Source organism: Cervus canadensis, chromosome 19 (genome assembly GCF_019320065.1).
Source record: "Cervus canadensis isolate Bull #8, Minnesota chromosome 19, ASM1932006v1, whole genome shotgun sequence".
Classification (NCBI taxonomy): domain Eukaryota; kingdom Metazoa; phylum Chordata; class Mammalia; order Artiodactyla; family Cervidae; genus Cervus; species Cervus canadensis.
This window is the reverse complement of record NC_057404.1, coordinates 55,677,738-55,694,830: the sequence shown is the minus strand read 5'-3', so window position 1 is coordinate 55,694,830 and position 17,093 is coordinate 55,677,738. Positions and strand designations below refer to the sequence as shown.

General features: G+C 41.0%; 1 protein-coding gene, 1 long non-coding RNA gene and 1 other non-coding gene across 3 annotated transcripts in view; 1 reads left to right on the top strand and 2 right to left on the bottom strand.

Moving 5' to 3' along the window:
- The window catches only part of PRSS12 (serine protease 12), a 75,697-nt gene extending 68,223 nt beyond the window's left edge, over window positions 1-7,474 (top strand). Inside the window, exons 10-11 of the mRNA XM_043438446.1 lie at window positions 3,885-4,165; window positions 6,698-7,474. Of these exons, the coding sequence (XP_043294381.1) occupies window positions 3,885-4,165; window positions 6,698-7,005 (589 nt within the window). The 3' untranslated portion in view covers window positions 7,006-7,474. The remainder of the gene's footprint in view (window positions 1-3,884; window positions 4,166-6,697) is intronic.
- Window positions 7,475-10,062: 2,588 nt separating this feature from the next.
- On the bottom strand, window positions 10,063-11,097 carry LOC122422152. Its single transcript, XR_006263742.1, has 3 exons — window positions 10,691-11,097; window positions 10,396-10,440; window positions 10,063-10,213 (listed from the first exon to the last, which is right to left on the bottom strand). It is a non-coding gene; the product is annotated as an uncharacterized LOC122422152 (long non-coding RNA).
- LOC122422414 lies at window positions 10,510-10,640 on the bottom strand. The gene has a single exon (XR_006263820.1). It is a non-coding gene; the product is annotated as a small nucleolar RNA SNORA24 (small nucleolar RNA).
- Window positions 11,098-17,093: the final 5,996 nt, after the last annotated feature.

The window sequence follows — 17,093 nt, the reverse complement described above, 5'->3', positions numbered from 1 at the left end:
GGGAGGGCAGGAAGAGTGTCCTAGATCTTGAGACTTAAAAGTTAAAATCAGTTTTTGCCATCTTAGGGTGAAGGAGGGGGGAATGATATTGCAAATAGTTTGAATAAAGACAGGTTTGTCAGACACCTCTTCAAGCCACTAAAACGACTGTGGCACAGAAGCTGTATTAGAGTGGTGGGCAAGGTCCGTTCTTGGATGGATTTGTGTATCACTGAAGAAGTTTGAACTTTATCATGTAGACACAGTTGGGACCCCTTGAAGGGTATCCAGAAGAGCAGTTATATTACCAGATGTTTCTATCTGGCTATTTCTATTTCACTCTGGCTGCAATGTGAAGGATGGCTTGAAAAAGTTAAAACTTGAAGTAGTGATGCCATTTAGCAGACTGTTGCGGTAATCCAGACAAGAAGTGACACATGAAGGCAAGATTGTCCAAGACTAAGACTGGAATATTTACAAAATAAATTTCCATGTAATAATGTCCTGTTTCTTTGTTCACTGGCTAAATTTTTAGATAATGTAGGACATATTTATGTAGGTTTTTTAGATGCAAGGGTTATTTTAGATAAGTGTCAAAGCCCTCTTTTGAAGAACAGAAAATATTGTTGCAGTAAAAAAAGTTTTTAGGTTGAACAGTAATGTAATTATCTTTAATATAAAAAGTTGACATACATAGGGAATGTCTCATAACTGGAGCTTGAGAGTTATAAGAGACATAAGAGACTGCATTAAAAAAACAAAATAGGATGCCTACTTTATGCCAGACTATTTCTCTAGACCATTGCTATCTACCAGGAATATAATGTGAGCCACAAATATAAATCATATATGTAACTTTAAATTTTCCAGTAGCCACTTTAAAAGATTAAAAAACTAAGTGGGTGAAGTTAATTTTAATGATATATTTCATATAACTTAGTATATCCAAAATATATAAAAATTGAGATATTTTATATTCCTATTATCTATAGAAACTATATTTCATATTCTTTTTCATACTAAATGTTTGAAATCCTGTGCACATTTTGTACTTTTTTTATAGTAAATATTCACCACTATATTTCTTTTTTAAAAAATTATTTAATTGGACGCTAATTACAATATTGTGATGGTTTTTGCCATATACTGACATGAATCAGCCACGGTGCACACGTGTCCCCCATCCTAAACCCCCCTCCCACCTCCCTCCCCACTCCATCCCTGTGGGTGGTCCCAGAGCACGGGCTTTGAGCACCTTGCTTCATGCATTGAACTTGCACTGGTCACCTATTTCACACGCGGTAATATACATGTTTGAATGCTATTCTCTCAAATCATCCCACCCTCACCTTCTCCCACAGAGTCCAAAAGTCTGTTCTTTACATCTGTGTCTCTTTTGCTGCCTTGTGTATAGGGTCATCGTTACCATCTTTCTAAATTCCATATATATGCATTAGTATACTGTACTGGTGTTTCTCTCTCTGACTTACTTCATTCTGTATAATAGGCTCCAGTTTCATCCACTTCACATCTCATTTTGGACCATCCACATTTCAAGTGCTCTGATAGCACATGTGGCCACTGCCTCCTGAGCTGAACAGTGAAGCTTGAGATTAATTTCTTAAATTCCGCTCCAGGGATACAGGCAACCTTTCAGCAGCACTTTCAAGGATGCAGTGACAGTTAATCACTTGGGATTTTTCTTTAAAAACCTGTATATTAATGAGACATTGAATTTTATAATACAACAGTATCAATACACAGAAAGTAGAAATGAGTTATTTAAATATCTGATCCTTCATGACTGTTAATTTTTACAGTTTCAAGATGTGAAATAATCCTAAATTCAAAGTTTGAAGTAGAACCCACAAGAAGTCTAAGCACAATATATGAAAAGCGTTCTGTACTTTAAAGATATGTGATGATTTAACGTTCAAAATGGAGAATTTCAAGGAATCGCAGGAAATTGTTAGTTTCATCGATCACTAGTAGGTGATCATCTTTGTTGCATTGTTCAGGTTTCTGAGTTGACATGGTTACGAAAACCACTTTACATTTTGAAGTGTTGTCGGAGGCCCACCTCGGGCTCTGCTGCTGTGTGGCTTTTCTCTCGCTGCAGTGAGCAGGCCTGCTCTCTAGTAGAGGTGTGCGGGCTTCTCACCGTGCTGGCTTCTCTTGTTGGGGAGCACAGGCTCTAGAGTGGGCTTCATGACTGTGGCTCTGGGGCTCCAGGTGCACGGCCTTAGCTGCCCCGCAGCATGTGGGATCTTCCATCTTCCTGGACTAGGGGTTGAACCCCTGTCTCCTGGATTGGTAGGTGAATTCTTTACCACTGAGCCACCAGGGAAGTCCTGTTGAGAACATTTTAAGTAGCCACAGGAGAAGTGGGGGCTTCCCAGGTGGGGCTAGTGGTAAAGAACCCACCTGCCAATGCAGGAGATTCAAGAGACACGGGTCCGATCTCTGGGTCGGGAAGATCCCCTGGAGGAGGGCGTGGCAACCCACCCCAGTATTCTCGCCTGGAGAATCCCAGGGACAGGAGGGCCTGGCAGGCCATAGCCCACAGGGTTGCAGAGAGTGGACTGCAGTGACTCAGCGCGCACGCACAGGTGGAAGTGAACGACGTGCTGTATCTTCAGTGAGAAAGAGGAAGTGATCAGGACGTGGACTGGATCTTGTAGGTTGGTGGTTCTCAGTGGGGGACAGTTTGCACCATAGGGAATATTTGGCAATGTCTGGAGACATTTTTGGTTGTCACACTTGGGTGTGTGTATGTGAGTGTGTGTGCAACTGACATCTAGTGAACAGAGAGGCCAGAGATGCTTCTAAACATCCTATAATGCACAGGACTCCCCTTTCCATTAAAGAATAATCTGGTCCCTAATGTCAGTAGTGCTGAGCTTGAGAAACTGCTGTAGGTAGATGTATCAGAATCAAGGTATGTTGGCTGAAAAACAGGCCGAGACCTATCAATCAAGTAAATATTATGCTTATTTTTTATGTGAGTAGTTCCTATGGAAAAAGACATTCATTAAAAATCTGCGTTCATTCATTAAATCAACCGATCTATGCTGCATTTCTACTTAACTGGCGTTGCTATACTAGATGTGTAAGATTCATCAGTGAACACAGATAAAAGATCCCTGCCCTTGAGTACCTTTTGTTTAAGCAGGGCGAGACAGAATAATAAATATGATAAGTAAACTAGATAGTTTGTTAGAAAGTAGAGTTTTTAGAAAAGGAAAAAGTAGAGCAGATAAGGATAGTGGGAGTGCTGGGGGAATGGAGTAACAAACAAAGGTGGGCTATAATTTCAAATGAGCGTCAAAGTAGGTCTCACTGTCTGAACAAAGATTTAAGAGATGAGAGCATATAACGAATGTATGTTGCCTGAAGATAACAGTTCTGGTTTACGTTCAGTTCACAGGAAAGGGTAGTAAAGTGGATTGTGCTAACTAAGTGACCTGGGAAATACAGAGTTAGACCAAACATGGTTTCTGCCCTCATGGAACGTCATGGGAAAGTCACCATCTCGGAAATGACAGGAAAGTGATGACAGCAAAGGCAGGATTGTCCTTTTGCCCTATTGCATTCGCTCCTGTTTTGATCCTTTTTCGTGGTGGGAAAGTGACTGGTTAGTGATTACTTTCCATTCATCCTCCACATTTGATCCTTCTCAAAAGTTAGACAGTAACATGGGTTAAACAGTGAAATGAACGAAGGGAAAACATGAGTACCAGACAGAGCGCAGCGGGGTCAGAGCAATGGAGAGAAGGTGAAACTCACAAAAGGAGTGAATGATTTGGAAGAAAGGGTTACAAGCATCTCTGTTAAGCTTCCTGGCAGGCAGTGACCAGTTTACAGTGTTTGAAACAAGCCTCCCATTAGCTCTTTCTGCCTCTCAGGTACGGTAACAATACTAGGAACTACGTGGTTCGGGTTGGGGATTATCATACGCTGGTGCCAGAGGAGTTTGAAGAAGAGATCGGAGTCAAGCAGATCGTAACCCACCGGCACTACTGCCCACACAGCAACGACTATGACATCGCCCTGGTTAGGTTACAGGGACCGGAGGAGCAGTGTGCCAGACTCAGCAGCCACGTTCTGCCGGCCTGCTTGCCACGCTGGAAAGAGAGGCCACAGAAGGGAGCCCCCAGCTGCTACATAACAGGATGGGGAGATACAGGTAACATAGAAAACCCAAGGAAACAGTGAAGATACGGCCACCTTCTTGCGTCTGGATTATCCATTTGGGTATGCAGTGGGTTGTTCAGCCGCTAAGTCATGTCCCTCTTTCCGACCCCACGGACTGAGGCACACCAGGCTTCCCTGTTCTTCACCATCTCCTGGAGTTTGCTTAAACTCCTGTCCGTTGAGTTGGTGATACCATCCAACTGTCTTGTCCTCTGTCGCCCCCTTCTCCTCCTGCCTGCAATCTTTCCCAGCACCAGGGTCATTTCCAGTGCTCTTTGCATCACTAGGGCTCTTTGCATCAGTGGCCAAGTATTGGAGCTTGTTTCAGCATCAGTACATGGGGTACAGCATCAGTACTCCATTCAGTACAGTGGGTAGCAAAATCTTAAAAGGGGGTTCAGGCTTAGTTGTTTGGAAATTCCACCAAGTGTGAGATGCTTGCATGCAGTTTGGATTCCTATCCTGAGGGTACTATGGTTTCCATTAGGACACAGACGCTACCTTAGGACTTGGGCCTGGCTGTCTCTGTTTGAAAGTTTTCTCAGATGACTTTGACGTAGCTACCCCAGCAAATAGAGGAGGAAATGGCGACCCACTCCAGTATTCTTGCCTAGAGAATCCCATGGACAAAGGAGCCTGGTGGACCACAGCCCATGGAGTCACAAAGAGTCTGACACTACTGGGTGACTTAACACACACACAACCCAGCAAAGGGCTTTGGTATTAGGTTTTCTTTCCTTTTTTTTTTTTTTTGTAATGGAGCCCTTTATCAAACTAAATCTTAAGGAGATTATATAAAGGACAGCCAAAAAACAAAACAAAGCCGCTAAGGTTGAAGAGGAAGCATCCACCCCACTTGGGTTTCTCCTTCACCACTCTCCCTTCTATTCTTCCCACAGATAGTGTTCAGCTTATGCTCTTCTTAGGCAAACAGCTTTCTGTATTGTCTTGCTAGAGTTAACATCAGCTAGTGCTTTCTCAGGAGCTCAGGGGTAAAGAATCCCCCTGCCAATGGAGATGTGGGTTTGATTCCTGGGTCAGGAATATCCCCTGGAGAAGGAAATGACAACCCACTCCAGTGTTCTTGCCTGGAGAATCTCATGGACAGAGGAGCCTAGTGGGCTACTGTCCATGGGGTCACAAAAAATTGGACATGATGTCCTAAACAACAAGAGTGCTTGCTCAGGATAGTCTTTGAAACAGAACTCTTAAGTCTCGCTTGGATCAGGTACTCGATTCACAAGTGACTGCTGAATAAGGAGAAATGATTGGGCTGACTGCTCTGCATTAAAAATAATTAACACTGTTAACTGTACTCTTGAAAACAGCATCTAATACATATTTCTACAGGTGATGATTTCAATAAGGTTTTACCTAGTAAATTTATTATATTTCAGTGTTCATTTTAACTGTTAAATCTTGGCTTTAGACTGGGAGTCCATGGGGTTGCGAAGAGTCAGATAAGACCTAGCAACTAACACTTTCACTTTCTTTAGATTCAACATTATTTCATAGCAGCAAAATGTAGAAACACCTGTAGCAGATACAGAATACTGGGACCAATCCTGAGAGAAACCATAAAAAATGGAAACATTTCCTGGATGATGTAATAAAATCCGGTCAGAGTAAATGCTTTCTCAAGGAAACACTATGCTGAGCTATGATGCAAATCAAAGATTAAAGTGTAGGTGTTAAAATTACTTCTTCAGGGAGAGTTCAATCATCTTCCTTAAGACACTACATCTGAACAGAGGTAACACAGGAAGTAAATTTCACCAAATGATTTTACTATGAAAATCACTGCAGTTGAGTATACTGGACAATAATGGTGGAATTTAGATGCAAGTAAAGGCTATCATAGAGAACCTACCAATTATGCATTTTAGCCCCTAAACAAAGAATGAGTAGCTTACAGTAAATACAGTACCTTAACATCAAAAGGTTAAACTTAAGGCTGTCTGTATATAAAGTTGTTTCTGAATCATCTTCATGAAATATTGAGGATAGTACTTGCCAGCTGACGTAGATGAGTTTTAGAGCAATGGATATGCTAACACAGAAGTAGCATGAATGCACTCTCAGCATTTTAATACAGAGAAGTTAAATTCTAAAGCCTACACAAACGTGCTTTCCGTAGGTTACCCTCTTCTGGCAGGCAAATCCGTAAATGTTACTCAACTATTCTTCAAAAACTTCAGAACTGAGAAACAGATCAGTGAAGGATTAGAGTATGGTTAACTGCTCACTCTAGTACTCTTACCTGGAAAATTCCATGGATGGAGGAGCATGGTGGGCTGCAGTCCATGGGTTTGCAAAGAGTCAGACACGACTGAGTGACTTCATTTCACTTCAACTGCAAACATTGAAGAAAAAAACCATTTATAGTTATCACTCATTTAAACTATACTAATGCCACAATAGGGCTTTTATCTTCAAGACTCTTAAATGTTCATTTAACTGTTAAATATAGCTCTTTCTCTAAGATCTTTAGCTGGAATCTAATCCAGTTGTTTGGCCTGCATAGGACCAGCCTACTCAAGAACTCTACAACAAGCAGCCATCCCCTTACTTGCCAAGAGGTTTTGTGAACATCGTTATAAGGGTCGGTTTACACGAAGGATGCTGTGTGCTGGAAACCTCCATGAACACAAACGTGTGGACAGTTGCCAAGGAGACAGCGGAGGACCACTTGTGTGTCAACGACCGGGAGGGAGCTGGGTTGTGTATGGGGTGACCTCCTGGGGATATGGCTGTGGAGCCAAGGATTCCCCTGGTGTTTATACCAAAGTCTCAGCCTTTGTACCTTGGATAAAAAGGGTCACCAAACTGTAATCCTTCATGGAAATGTCAAGAAGATAGTATTTAAAGAACATGTAGGAAAATTTCCAACGTTGGCATTTAACCAGAGATGCCAACTAATGGGAGCGGAGATCTATGTTTTTGTATTGTGTTGATAAAAGTGATGTACCTCTTTGCTGCTTGAGAATTCATGATGTGAACATTCTGGTTACAGATACCTCAGTGTAGTGATGACTATTCTTATTTAGCACTGTTGTCTACCCAAATTAGTTTTATGGGAGACTACATTCGTTATTCTGTCTTGTCTCAATTTCTCAGCATTCTCCAGAGATGATTGTATATTGACTGTGCAATAGGGCTGTTTTTACATGTATTTGGATTGAGAACTCCTTTGTAACTGAATTAGTATGGTATATATTCATATTAAGGGCCTACCTTTGATATAAAAAAATACCCTTTACTACAGTTAAAATAAAAGTGGCAGTGTTTTCTGTTCATGTAATTTTTAAGCTGATTTTTTCCCCTGAAGGTTGATAAGCAATCTCCACAGATGAGCCTTTCTGGCTTTTCACAAGTGAGAAAAGTATAGAATCCAAAAAGGTAAAGCAATCCTATTACAAACAGACTGGACGAGGAATATCATGTCACAGTACATTTCTGAATGAAGCCTTTATACCAAGGCACTATGGCAACTAGAGAAAAACATTCTAGCTACCTTGTATATTGCTAGCACAATTTGGCATTCCTGATGACATTAAGAATATCTTCAAATAGTTTAATACATAACCTGATTCATCCACCGTGTACTTGCCAACATTTATTTATTTATTTTTTTTTAAATTTTTTTTTTACTTGCCAACATTTATATGGTTACTTTTAATGACTTCAGATTTGCTGCTTGGTAAAACAAAATTTTTTTTCCTTAGCAGCATGCTCTTTTCTAGACTGTGGTGTAAGAGTGCCACCTATTGCAACTCTCTGGTAACTAACTGAAACCTGCAGATTTCCCAAGACTGTCCTGTTAACAAGTCAAGTTGCTCAGTCGTGCTCAGACTCTGACCCCAGTTGACTGTAGCCTACCAGACTTCTCTGTCCATGGCATTTTCCAGGGAAGAGTACTGGAGTGGGTTGCCACTGCTGCCTTCTCCAAGGAATCTTCCAGACCCAGGTTTCTCACACTGCAAGCTTTATCCTCTGAGCCACCAGAGAAGCCTGTCATCCTGACACAGTCCCATCTAGTAAAGATTTTGCTGAGTTGCTGTGTCCTCTTCTTTCCAACTCCAGGGACTGTAGCATGCCATGCTCCTGTCCTCTAACTCACTCAAATTCATGTCTGTTGTGGCACTGATGCTCACCCATCTCATTCTCTTCCTAATAAAAATACACAATTAACAATGCTTTCCTGTCTGTAGCGTGGGAAAGCTCTAAAATAACTGCAATATTTAATCCATATGCCAGTTATGTACTAGGTAACTATGCACCTCATTGACAATTTATAAAAGGCAGGTAAGATTTTATAGTGTCCCTAGTTTCTAAATGGGTTAACAAGCAGAGGCCAATGAGACACTTGGGAGGGTTTTCAGTCCAAGCACCAGGAGAGTCACAAGGAAGACAAGGGAATCTCTTTCCACCTAGTTTTCCATTTCTCAAAGGAGTAAGGGATAGCTGCTTACTATGCAGCCTTGCTGGAGAAGGAAATGGCAACCCACTCCAGTATTCTTGCCTGAGAATCCCATGGACAGAGGAGCCTGGCAGGCTACTGTTCATGGGATCGCGAATTGGACTTGGTGCTGCCTTTATCTATGCAGCCTTACAGGGCATTCTTGGTAGCAGTACAAAAATCTGTCCCAATATGTAGTTTAAGGAATTGTGTATACAAGGGATAGACGCATAAGACAGGTGAAGAGGTGAGTGCAAAACAATAGAATTAAAAATGCTAAGTAATCCTTTTAAATGGCTGATCACAAAGGGACCTTTTTATTTCCTTTCTCTTCTGCATCATACTGTGTCCTTTTGTAAACTGAGGTATGTAAAAAACTGGTGCTAATCTGAAAGTGCTTTATAATTCACTACTTTGCAGAATTGCAATGCCAAGCCATTATATTTTTCAAAACACATTTGATAAGGGAACTGTACAAGCATTTACATTTAGAGATGACAGAACCATAGTGCACACATGCATGAGGGCCTGGGAAAAACAAACAGTGCAGGTGAAGAAAATTCTCACTAGTTTCTCATGGGCCATCCTTGTAATTAAACTGCAGTGCTGGTGTAAACATTCATAGTGGAATTCTAACTGTTACCGAGTTCAGCCTCACGCATCCAAAATGAGGTGTTGAGGCAAGGAAGAGACTTAATTGGGGAGCCAGCAGACTGAGATGGCAGGCTAGAACCTCAAAATAACCATCTTCTTGGGGTCTGGATGCCAGGTTCTTCAATTAGGAACTAAAGTCAAAAGGCAGAATAGAGAGGGAGACACAGTGAGAAGTGAAAAGGTCTCCAGTCTCGCAAGGAATATCTAGCCTTCAGAAGTGTGTTAATCTCTTCTGTTCACAGGTGGGCAAGGACTTCCAGGCAAGCCATTAAGTATGATTATAATAAAAGCCAAGCCAAATAAAATTTCCAATAAAATAAAAAGTCATAATTGGCTTCCTCCTTGCAACTAGACCAGAGACTGGTTAACCTAAAAGTTCAGGTAACAGGTCATCTTCAGTTTTATCAACCTTGAGGTAGAGTGCTCCCTTCATAAAATATAACCTTTATTATAACTTTTTCTCATTAAATGACTTGAAGACCCAAGTGTCAACTGCACATGCTTATGTGGTCCCTAAATACCATATACAGAACTAACTCGTATTGCCACCACCGGAGCTGGTAACAAAAGAACAGGTCGCATCTGTTCTCTGCAGTTACCTATGCACTTACAAGACCTCGGTTTGATCCCTGGATGGGAAGATCCCCTGGAGAATCCCAAGGACACAGGAGCCTGCCAGGCTACAGTCCATGGGGTCTCAAAAGAGTTGGACATGACTTAATGACTAAACCATTCCCATTGTAGTCATAAATCATTCACTCCTGGAACACTGTATGTACAAATCGAGCATTTTATTATACAAATAAAAGCAGCATGCACTTATTCTCTATTTAAATACCATACACGAGATTTAAAATCACATTTAGCAGTGTCCTGCAGGATGCTCAATCAGACTTCACCCACATCACTTTGGATTTCTTGGTATATCTGCAAGAGAGAAAACCAGCTTAACAAGACTGATTTGTGTACAGTGTTAAGATTTTAGCGACTAAAGCAGTTACAGTCTCTTCAGTTGGCTAGTAGGTTACAAAACGCCTGCACAATGTGCCAGTTCTGGCCTTCCAAATCCTTAGTTCTAAGGATTTGAGATACACAGAACAGGAACGTACCTCGTTATGCTTTCCATCATCCACTGGAACCATTAGCTCAGCTTCCTAGAAACATTTGAACAGTAGTTTAATGTTTGCCCAATAACCCAGCACACTGCAGGTTTTTAAAGTGAAGAATGTTACTTGTGCAAGTCAGAATCTGATACCAATTAAATGGTGACAGCTTTGCCAATAAACAAGAATATGCTCTTCCATGGCTAGGAAGGGAGACTGCCACAGCCGACAGGTCCCAAAGATACATGGAGGTTCGTAATCCCAGAAAGGACCAGCAAAGGCAACTACAGATACTACTCACCACTTGGATCAAACCGTCAGGATGCCGTGTTGCTCTTCAAGAGTGGCAGAGTAACAGATTCAAGATGGCCACATGGCACCGACAGTACAACGCACGACCTTCTTCACCCGAGTCATCGGCGGTATTTAACCTCTGCCGGAGGGCCCACGACCCACGCGCGACTGGCTTCCGACTCAACTCCCGGGGCTGCACGTGGCCGCCCCGCTAACGAACATGAAATTTCACTCAAGCTTCTGAACCTAGACGTTTTCAAAGCTAACGTCGGTCTACTACTACAAGACCGCTGCATCGCCTGCATCTTAAACTAGGCCGAAAAGCCGTGTTCCTTGTTACTTTACCTCACAAAACAATCACAGCCGACCGCCTGTCCCTAAACCGGACGCTTACCGGATGTAAAAGGCCGGAGTCGTCTGCACAAGCTCTCTTATAGCGCTAATGACGCCATTCCGGGGAGGTGCCGCGAGGGGCGAGGCCTGCGCGCTTGCTCCCTCCGCCCCGCCCTCGCGGCTCCGCCCGCTCCGTTGGCCACCGCCTCCCTGATGGCCCCGCCCCTTCCTCAGTGTTCCGCCCTCCTCGCGCGTCTTCTAGATCTGCCCTGCTAGCGCGGCGTCTGACTTTGACGCATGCGCATGCAGGCCCCTCCCCCTTCCTCAGTGCTCCGCCTTCCTCGCGCGTCTTCTAGATCTGCCCTGCTAGCGCGGCGTCTGACTTTGACGCATGCGCATACAGGCCCCTCCCCCCCTGCCTCAGTGCGCCTCTCTTCTCGCGCGTCTTCTAGATCTTCCCTGCTAGCGCGGCTTCTGAGTTTGACGCATGCGCATTACAGAGTTCTCCCGTGAAGGAAATCTTTCAGATCTCGCGCTTACGCTGTGTGAAAAAGGTGGAAGGGTTGTGTTGTTTCTTGTATACTTTAGGACAGTTACCTTAGAAGTCGCTGTTACCAAAACGCCCGGTTCGATAGTTCTCTTCTTAACCTTTTGGTAGGTTGATTTCTGTGGAACTACCTTTTTATTTTTTTTCTCTGCTTAAAAAACTTCGTATCTCCCCTAAGTAAGTGTTAGTCGCTCAGTCGCGCCCGACTCTTTGCCACCCCATGACTGTAGCCCACCAGGCTCCTGTGTCCATGCGATTTTCCAGGCAAGGATACTGGAGTGGGTTAGCCATTTCCTTCTCCAGGGGATCTTCCCAACCCAGGGATCAAACCCGAGTCTTCTGTACTGCAGGCAGAGTCTTTCCCGACTGAGCTACGAGGGAAGTCCATAGTTTCCTGTATTCCACTGAAATTACTGTTTCTGAGCGCAGGTGTAAGTGGTCTACAATAGGTTATTTTGTTTTGTTTTTCGGGAGTCTGAGCTCTTAGGAGTATTTGCACTCATTTTTGAAAGCCTTGCCACACGAATTTGTACACAGATTAGCAGAAGACAACAGGAGCGTGAGGGAGATGCTTTTTCGTGCGTCTGTGGACATTTCGTCTGTTGCCTGCTCGCCCACAGTTTGTGGTCTACAGTTAGCGTCTCCAGAGCTGCTGTTGACTTTTGAAAGAGTTCACCTGGGTCTTAACATCCGTGACTTACGTTTCTTTAAGGGTGAAAGTAAAGCATAAATCTATTTTTTGTAAAAGGAAATTAAAGATATTTAGGAATACTTTTAGTCCTAGGCATGTGCATGGAGTAGGAAGTGGCAACCCACTCTAGTGTTCTTGCCTGGAAAATTTCATGGACCCAGGAGAGTCTGGCTGGCTGCAGTCGTTGGGATCCCAAAGAGTCAGCAGGACTGAGTGAGCACTTGTGCTTGTTAAATGTCACTGAAATTTATTTTCTGTTTTCCATTTTAGTTTTCACCTCGTGTGAAACAAAAAGGTGGAGCTAGGTGAAGCTTTTACTTAGTAGTGGACAAGTTGGAGCACTATGTTGCAGCAGTTGTCAGGCATACTGGTATCACGAGGTCTGAACTTTCCAGGTGGCTCAGTGGTAAAGAATCGTCCTGCCAGTGTAAGAGATGCAGGTTCAGTCCCATGATTGAGAAGATCCGTTGGAGAAGGAAGTGGCAACCTAGTCCAGTATTCTTGCCTGGGAAATCCCATGGCCAGGAACCTGGTGGTCGATAGCCCATGGAGTCGCAAAGAGCGAAATAGGACTGAGTGACTAAATAAGAACAATACCTGGTGAATAAAGTGCTACAAAAGAGATCCCTGAAGCTTCTTGAAATTGCTGAAATTAGAGTAAAATTTCTTGTTATGGTTAGGGTTGGGACTGGACAAGTTTATAAGGGCATAATAAATTTTAATTTGAAAGAGCTAGAGCTGTTCCTAAGGCTGACCTTACATCACTTTTCTTACCTTTACTGTTCATGTCACTATTGAATGGAAAGAACTGTTGAATGACAATGCTTAAATTAGAAATCACAGAGGGGAATTTTGCCAAAATGGGTGTGATTTTTAGAATCTATAACTGAGCATCTGTGTTATTTTGCTGAGGCTGATATGACAATTTACTACATATTGGGTGGCTTAAACACCAGAAATTTGCTTTGTCACAGTTCTGGAGACAAGAAGTCAGATCAAGGTGTCCATAGGTTTGTTCTTCAGAGATCGCTCCCTGGCTTTAGATGACACTGTTTCTTCACATCCTCTTCTCTGTGCCTATATCTTTTTTTTAACTATTTATTTTTAATTGGAGGCTAATTATTTTACAATATTGTGGTGGTTTTTGCCATACACTGACATGAATCAGCCATGGGTGTACATGTGTCCAGGGCCCCCCCCAGCCTGAGCCCCCCTCTGACCTCTCTCCCCATCCCATCCCTCTGGGTTGTCCCAGTGCACCGGCTTGAGTGCCCTGTTTCATGCATGGAACTTGGACTGGTCATCTGTTTCATGTATGATAATATACATGTCTTAATGCTATTGTCTTGAATCATCTCACCCTTGCCTTCTCCTACAGAGTCCAAAACTCTGTTCTTTATGTCTTTTTTGCTGTCTTGCATATAGGGTCATCATAACCATCTTTCTAAATTCCATGTATATGCATTAATGTACCGTATGGGTGTTTTTCTTTCTAACTTACTTCACCCAGTATAATAGGGTCCCATTTCATTCACCTCATTAGAACTGACTCAAATGCATTCTTTTTAATAGCCGAATAATATTCCATTGTGTATATGTCCCACAACCTTCTTATCCATTCGTCTGCTGATGGACCTCTAGGTTGCTTCCATGTCGTGGCTATTATAAACAGTGCTGCGATGAACATTAGGGTACACGTGTCTCTTTCAATCCTGGTTTCCTTGTTGTGTATGCCCAGCAGTGGGATTGCTGGATCGTATGGCAGTTCTATTTCCAGTTTTTTAAGAAATCTCCACACTGTTTTCCATAGTGGCTGTACTAGTTTGCATTCCCACCAACAGTGTAAGAGGGTTCCCTTTTCTCCACACCCTCTCCAGCATATATTGTTTGTAGACTTTGATAGAAGCCATTCTGACCGGTGTGAGATGGTACCTCATTGTGGTTTTGGTTTGCATTGCTTTGATAATGAGTGATGTTGAGCATCTTTTCATGTGTTTGTTAGCCATCTGTATGTCTTCTTTGGAGAAATGTCTGTTTAGTTCTTTGGCCCATTTTTTGATTAGGTTGTTTATTTTTCTGGTATTGACGAGCTGCTTGTATATTTTTGAGGTAAGTTCTTTGTCAGTTGCTTTGATTGCTATTATTTGTTCCCATTCTGAAGGCTGTGTTTTTACCTTGCTTATAGTTTCCTTTGTCATGCAAAAGCTTTTAAGTTTAATTAAGTCCCATTTGCTTATTTTTGCTTTTATTTCCATTACTGTGGGAGGTGGGTCATAGAGGATCTTGCTGTGATTTATGTCAGAGTGTACTGCTTATGTTTTCCTCTAGGAGTTTTATAGTTTCTGCTCCTACATTTAAATCTTTAATCCATTTTGAGTTTACTTTTGTGTATGGTGTTAGAAAGTGTTCTAGTTTCATTCTTTTACAGCTGGTTGACCAGTTTTCCCAGCACCACTTGTTAAAGAGATTGTCTTTTCTCCATTGTATATTTTTGCCTCCTTTGTCAAAGATAAGCTGTCCATAGGTGCGTGGATTTATCTCTGGGCTTTCTATTTTGTTCCATTGATCTATAGTTCTATCTTTGTTCTGTGCCTATATCTTTATAGCTTCTTAGAAGGACTCTAGTCATACTGGATTAGGGTCTGTCCTAATGACTTCTTTTAATTTTAATTACCTTTTTAAAGATCTTATCTCCAAGTATAGTCATATAATGGGGTACCAAAGGTTAGAACATCAACATAATGAATCATGGGGAGACTAAGCACCACCCATTTATGCTAAGCTATGAAAATTTACTGAAGATCTTAAAATGAATGTTTCCATTGGGTTACAGTGCAAAAACACTGAATGAATGAGAAAGAGCTCTTATATTTTGTTTATGCTCTTTTCTCCATCTTGGATGTCTTTCCATCTAGTTTTTTTTTCCTTCCTGTAGTTGACATATTAGTTTCAGTTGTACAACATAATATCTGATATTTTTGTGTATATTGTGAAATCATCACCACAGTTAGTCTAGTTAATCTTCATCCTCATACACAGTTATAAATTTTTTTTTTCCTTGTGGTGAGAAATTTTTATAGATTTATTTTCTTAGTAACTTTCAAATATGCAGTACAGTATTATTAACTGTAGTCACTGTGTTGTACATTACATCCCCAGGACTTGCTTCATAACTGATAGTTTATAGTATGAATCTATTTTTTCTTTATTCCACATATCAGTGGGATCATGCAATGTCTTTCTCTGATGTATTGCATTTAGCATGATACCTTTAAGATCATCTATCTTGTCACAAATGGAAAGATTTCATTCTTGTTTATAGCTTAATATTCCCATGTGTGTGAATACACCACATCTTTCTTCATTCATATTATTACATAATCAATGGACACTTGGATTGTTTCCATATCTTGGCTATTGAAAATAATGCTGAAATGAACATGGCGGTACATATAACTTTTTGAGTTCATGTTTTTGTTTACTTTGAGTAAATACCAAGGAGTGGAATTGCTGGATCACACTCTATTTTTAATTTTTTTGAGGAATTCCCATGTAGTTTTCCATAGTGGTTACACCAGTTGCATTCCCACCAATAGTGCATGACAGCTCTTTTTTCTCCACATTCTTACCAACACTTGTTATTTCTTATCTTTTTTGATAATGGCCATTCTAACATGTGATGTGATACCCCATTATATTTTTGATTTGCATTTTCTGGTGTTAGTGATATTGACCATCTTTTTAGGTGTCTCCAGGCATATAATGAGCAGATATTCTGCTCATTTTTTAATTGGATTTTTTTTTCTATTGAGTTCTATGAGTTTTTATGTATTTTGGATATTAGCTCCTTATCAGGGTATATGATTTCAAATATTGTTTCCTGTTCCATAAACTATCATTTCATTTTGTTGATGGTTTCCTTTGCTGTGATGAAACTTATTAGTTTGATGTAGTCCAACTTGCCTATTTTCGCTTTTGTTGCCTTTACTTTTGGGGTCAGGTTCAAAAAATCATCACCAAAACTGATGTCAGGTAGCTTACCACCTATGTTTTCTCCTAGCGGTTTTATAGTTTCAGGTCTTATATTCAAGTCTTTAATCCATTTTGAGTTCATTTTTGTGTATGGTGTAAGATAGTGGCCCACTGTTGATCTTTTGCACATGGTTTTCCAGTTTCTCAACACCATTTATTGAAGAGAACTATTCTTTCCCTATTGTATAATCTTGGCTTCTGTCATAAATTAACTGATTGTGTATATGTGGGGTCATTTCTGAGGTCTCTGTTCTGTTGAATCTGTAGATTGCTTTGCATAGTATGGACATTATAACAATATTCTTTCACTCCATGAGTATGGACGATCTTTTCACTTATTTGTGTCTTCAGTTTCTTTCAAAGATGTTTATAGTTTTCAGTGTACAGGTCTTTAACCTCTTTGGTTGAATTTATCCCTAGATATTTTATTCTTTTTGATGCAGTTGTAAATGGGATTGTTTTCTTAATTTCTCTTTCTGATACTTTATTATTAATGTATAGAAATAGAACAGATTTTTGTTTGTTGATTTTGTATTCTGCAATTTTACTGAATTCATTTATTAGTTCTAACAATTTTTGGTGGAATCTTTGGGTTTTCTGTATATGAAATCATGTCTTCTAAAATAGTGACAGTTTTACTCCTTTTTTTCCAATTTGAATACTTTTTATTTCTTTGCCTAATTGCTCTGACTAGGACTTCCAATACTATGTTAATAAAAGTGGTGAGAGTGGGCATCCTTGTCTTATTCCTGATATTAGAAGGAAAATTTTCAGTTTTTCACTATATGATATTAGGTGTGGGATTGA